This window comes from Cyprinodon tularosa, unplaced genomic scaffold (assembly GCF_016077235.1).
Source record: "Cyprinodon tularosa strain WSP-4 unplaced genomic scaffold, ASM1607723v1 ctg246, whole genome shotgun sequence".
NCBI classification, from domain to species: Eukaryota; Metazoa; Chordata; class Actinopteri; order Cyprinodontiformes; family Cyprinodontidae; genus Cyprinodon; species Cyprinodon tularosa.
Window position 1 is genome coordinate 691,395 of NW_024038913.1, and position 5,622 is coordinate 697,016.

The 5,622-nt window shown below is 35.3% G+C and overlaps 1 protein-coding gene across 1 annotated transcript; it reads left to right on the forward strand.

Moving 5' to 3' along the window:
• Positions 1–2,609: 2,609 nt before the first annotated feature.
• LOC119785371 (retinol dehydrogenase 8) lies at positions 2,610–3,706 on the forward strand. Its single transcript, XM_038287998.1, is given in 8 exon segments — positions 2,610–2,706; positions 2,815–2,853; positions 2,856–2,979; positions 3,062–3,103; positions 3,105–3,235; positions 3,328–3,421; positions 3,543–3,614; positions 3,616–3,706. Coding segments are annotated over 8 exon segments (690 nt in total).
• Positions 3,707–5,622: the final 1,916 nt, after the last annotated feature.

Below are 5,622 nucleotides of genomic sequence, written 5' to 3' on the forward strand. Positions count from 1 at the left end.
TTTTGCAGATACTAGTGATGTGTGACTAGTTGCAGATACAGTGACATGTGGCGAATAAGCATCTCATTCAGAAAAAGCTCTTTATTCTTGCACCATTGCACCGATCAGACCTGAAATCGAGGCATAATGATTGACTCAGACCTATGTGCAGAAAGACAGTAATACGTTAGGCTATCTAAAAAACATATACAGGATTAAAAGACTAATGTCTGGTTGAGACCTTGGTAAAATAATTAATGCTTTCATCTAATATAATCACTGCAATGTTGCCTTCAGAGGTCAGAAAGCTGCAGTTGGTCCAGAATGCTGCTGCCTGCATCCTCACCAAAACCAAGCACACCCCCTATTCTAACATCCTTACACTGTTCATTACCCATTTCTCAGCAAAAAAGACTTTAATAAACTTCTTTTAATCTGTGTCACTGAATAGCTTATCACCCAAAATACATTACAGACTTGTTGCTAGTGTATCAATGATCCAAATCTCCCAGGTCTTCTGGGTGAAGCCTACTTCTGAGTACTCAGAATTAAACATGGGAAAAACAGCTTATTGTTCTTAGCTCCGAAATCAAGATTATAATTACATTTGTTTAGAGTGACCTTTGATTGTGCTATTTAGAAATATTTTTAACATAATCATCATTTTTAACATAATCATTTTTTTTAAACTATATTTTTAAACTTTATATAAACCCACATAGAAGCAGGGTATACACCCAACAGTCAGGGAGGCAGATGTTTTTTCCAATTCACAAAAATAAATTGTTATGAATTTTTAAGTAATTTTTCCCAGAGTATCTCTCCTTTCTCCTTCTTGATATGTATGGAAACAGTCAATGTTTCTATTTTGTGGATTCAGTTTATAATACTTATGAAGACCCTCAAGTTAGGTGGGCCTGACTGGAGCCAGCATTTGGTGATTCCCTTCTTGCTTGCAATAAAGAAAATCCAGAGTAAATATGTGTCACTTGAACTGAGTCCTTCAGGGATTTTTCCAAGGTACAAGGAGATGAAAGAAAAGTCCAATACTTTATCCAGAGTTTCAGAGCTTATTTGCTTAACTTTGAGCCAAAAGATCTTCAATTTAGGACAGGACCAATAAATATGAACATAATCTGCAGAAACCATCCGTCACCCTCTCCAGCAGGGCAACTGTGCACCACTTAACCTTGATTTCTGCTTTGGTGTAGTAAAAAAACAAAGGTTCTTCCAGCCAAAATCCTGCCATTCTGAAGAGATAGTAGTTGAAAAGATGTTTTTCCACAGTTGAGACCAAGCTTCCTCTGAGTTTGTAATGTTGGCTTCCTTTTCCCACCTCTGTCTGATGTAATCTGTCAACCTCTTATTCATAGTTGTGAAATTTCGGTAAAGCTTGCCAATGATGCCTTTTGTATTAGTAACAGCTGCTTTATCCCTGGATTTAACACTAATTCAGGGGTCATGATTTCCCTTCCCCTCAAAAAATTGCACCTGCAGACAGCGAAAATGATCACCTCTTCCAATCTCATAAATTTGGCATAAATCCCAGTAATTTATTAAATGCCCTTTTTTATTATTTTACAGAAGGAAGTGATTCCCTGTTTTGCCCACAGCCTGTATCCATGGTCAAGACAAACCAAGAGAAAGCATGAAGAGAATTGGTATACTTGAGGAAGCCTGTTTAAGCAACCAAGCACAGATTATATAGGCAAGTGCAATATAGAAAAAGATCGATGTTCTTCCATTTAGAATAGTAGTTTGGATTACACCAGCAGCACTAAGGGTCTAATCTGGGATGACATGCAATAGTCCACTAAGCAAGGCAGGGCTATACCCCCTGCTCCATTGGCAGCTGAAGGGTTGAATATTATTCTCTTGGTTTTTTATTACGCCATATAAATCTGGATATATGCTTATCCCACTCCCTAAATTGTTTTGCTGGGACCTCTACTGGGAGTGCTGCAAAGACATATAATAATCTAGGGAGAACATTTACTTTTATTGTCCGTATTCTGCTGCCAAGGTCAAGGGGAAGCATACTCCACCTTTACAGATCCTCATATATTATAATCATCTTATTTAAGTTATTTATTCTTATGCTCTTCAATTATTTGTATTTGATCACTGCCACAGAAAATTATTTTTCTTTTTCCTCATGAGGAGCCCTTAGTATTGTCTTGCCACTGAAATGTGCTATATAAATAAACGTACATGCCTTCTCCAAATTAAGATCAGTTTGAAAATAATACAGAATATTGAAAGTCTGATTTATTTATAAAATGGTTAGCTTTAATAACGAGGTTTTGGTAGGTCATTTGGAATTGCCCCACTAATCTGAAACTATCATGACCCAGAATGCTTGGATCAGTGTGGAAGAGCAGTATTCAGATATAAGCAGTTTTCACTTTTATTATTATTTGGACTTTTTTTACTTAAGAACCAAGAGTGTTACTGATTCTCCTTTTTACAAGCACCTAAACTTTATGGTTCTTATGGTTTTCTCGTGCTTTTCCCATTAAATCTTTAAACAAATGCATATTGTAAATATGCATGTCTTGCACTGGGCTGATGTTAGTGCTTTTATATTTCACCCAACTTTAATCAGATAATTAAGGTTCAACACTTGCACCATGGGGACCAGCAGAGTGTTGGTGGCAGGTTGCTCCTCTGGTATTGGCTTGGCTGTGGCAGTACGCTTGGCCAACAATGTGACCAAACACTTTAAAGGTCAGAACTTGAAGTTGTCCTCACTGCACCTAAAATATCCACTACAGTAATAAGAATATAAAATTAGATATTAATGACATCCTGTTTATTTGTCTTTCTCTGAGCCAGTAGTTTCCACAATGAGGGATCTTGAGAAACGTAACCCACTAAAAAGGCTGCAGGTTCTGCATTTACTAAAATCCCAGTGATCCAAAAGTTTGATGTCTACTGTGAGGAATTCATCAAAGAGTGCATCAACTGTCTCCCCAACAGCCAAGTGGATATCCCTGATCTGTTTTCTTTGCACCATGTTCAAAGTACATTTGAATTCACAAGAACAGATGATTGAAAGAGACCATTGTGCAGCTGTAGTGAGCAAAGCTGGCATCGGCAGGTTTGGACCCTTCAAGTGCCAAAGTTGCTGCAATGAAGGAGCTCTTTGACGTCAACCTTTTTAGCCTAATGCGGTTGGTGAAAGAGGTGCTGCCAGACATGAAGCAAAGGCAGGACGGCCATACTGTGGTGATGAGCAGTGTCGTGGGAATACAAGGTTTGTTTTGTTTGACTGAATAGAATTTCAGACATAGTAGTTAAAAAAACACTTCTTCTGCTGTTATTAACTCGCCTAATGTTTCCACAAAGGACCTCTGTTCAGTGATGTCTACTCTGCGTCCAACTTTGCTGTGGAAGGATTTTGTGAAAGTCTGGTTGCAAGAGCATTGAAATGTAACATCAAGTGAACAATAAAGCATCTTAAAACACTGCAGCCAGGCACAAGTAAACCTTCAGTTATCAAATAGTCTTTTTTCAGTTTAACATAATTCCTGGTAGTGGATTTACATATTTTTTTTCCCAAGCACTACGCTGGTGGAACCTGGTCCTGTGATGACTAAATATGAAAGAAAAATGAAAGACAAGAACATAGATATGTGGGACTGCTGAGATCTTCCATGACATCTATCTGCTGTACTCTTAAAAGGTCTTCACAGCATTAGGCCAGATGCCTCAGGGAAGTGACTGAGGCAACGTTTTGTTTAAATCGTTAGTTTTAGAAATGACAAACATACTTTTTAGCTTAAATGTATTAAGAAAAGACCTACTGATATCAAATATTCTTTTTGCTCTGTTTAGCAAATGCATAAAGCAAATACAGCCAAGGAGCCTCCTCTGCTCCACCAGACCAACCGGCTTTAGATGCCCATGACTGCAGTGAAGCGTGCAGACCCAGCTGGCAAATGTTGCATAGGAGGGGAGGGATCAAAAAGCTATTTATTTCAACTGTGGTTACTCAGATTTTTTTTTTCGTTCGACATCTTTTTGCAAATTTAAAACTTTGTCTCTCATAAACCATGAAAAGCATTAATAGCACTACTGCTTCTTAAATAAGGATTTATTTATCTTTTATAAAAGGCATTTTTTGTGCTCGTTTTTTCCCCCTTAGTAAATTATTTTGACTTTAGTTGTGACAGACATAGCTCATTTTTTTCTTAAGGGCCTGATGCATAAAATGCAAGAACTTCTATCCTTTTAAAAACCTGAACTGTTAGAGGCTTTGTTTTTATATTAATTAATTATATATTAACATCAGCTTATCATTTATGGAAGTATAAATGTTTGCTATGTACTTGAGTATTTAACATCTAAATACAGGCTAGAGATTTTCTTTTTTTTATATATATACACGAGAGTAGTCATAACATTATGAGAATAATGTAACATTATAAAGTCGTAATATTATGAGATTAAATTCATAATATTAGGAGAATTAAGTTGCAAAATTATCATAAAGTCAAAATATTATGAGAATAAAGTCATAATATTACAAGAATAAAATGGTAACATTACAAGAAAGTCATAAAATTCCGACAATAAAGTCATAAAATTACGAGAACAAAGTCATACAATTATGAGAATAAAGTTATATTTTATGACAACTCTTACAAGAAGTCAGTCCTCCCTAAAATGAGGAATGTCAAGCATCTTGTGAAGTTATACTTTGGCATCGGTTTCACAAATAAGGAAATATGAAGGCAAAGTGGATTTAGGTTGCTGTTTTTTGATGGTGCTGGTTGACCGTCATATATGTTGCAACTTTATTCTCATCATTTTATTACTTTATTCTGATATTGTGACTTTATTATTATTATCACTTTATTCTAATAAGAGTATGACTTTATAATGTTACATTACTCTCATAATGTCTCATAATGACTTTATCTATTTTTATTTTTTTTAAATACTAGCCTGGCTCTATTACTCCGTCATAAGGAACAACTGTTATACCATATGATCAAATTCCCAGGGGGAAATCTTGTAAATTAAAATCAGATGTTATTTCAAATTATTAAAATAAAGATAAATAAATATGATTAAATGCACTATTGATAACCCCATCTGTTTCTAAAAAAACAAATTCTTTTCATTACCAAACATTTATTCTTCTTGTACAGAAAGAACATTTTCGTTTGCAATGTTGGATCCACACAGTCAGTCCTAAATGTGTTAAAACATGATTTTTATTTTCATTTGGACTATTTTCAATCTGAGCTTAAATATAGACCAGTTTCTATAATTTCTTGTTTTCGCTACCTGCCGTTTTTCTCACAAAAAATAAATTCACTGTATTTCACAGTCTGTTGAAGGAGGCAAATCTTTATCTGTTACATCTATTATAAAATTGAAAGAAAACAGGTTTAAGCCGCTTATCTGAAGCTATCTGAGGCACAAAGAAAGGTTGGACAATTACCTCTGAAGATTAAACCAGCTGATAACGGACTGCTTATAAATTCTGCTCACCACACCTTAACATTGTTTTGTAAGGACAGCCTTTATATCTACAAACTACTACAGGTTTAAGTTTGTCAAAAGGAAACCATACATGTGCTGATGTAACAAGTTTGCAAAAAAAAAAAAATATGAATTAGTCTCACATTCAAA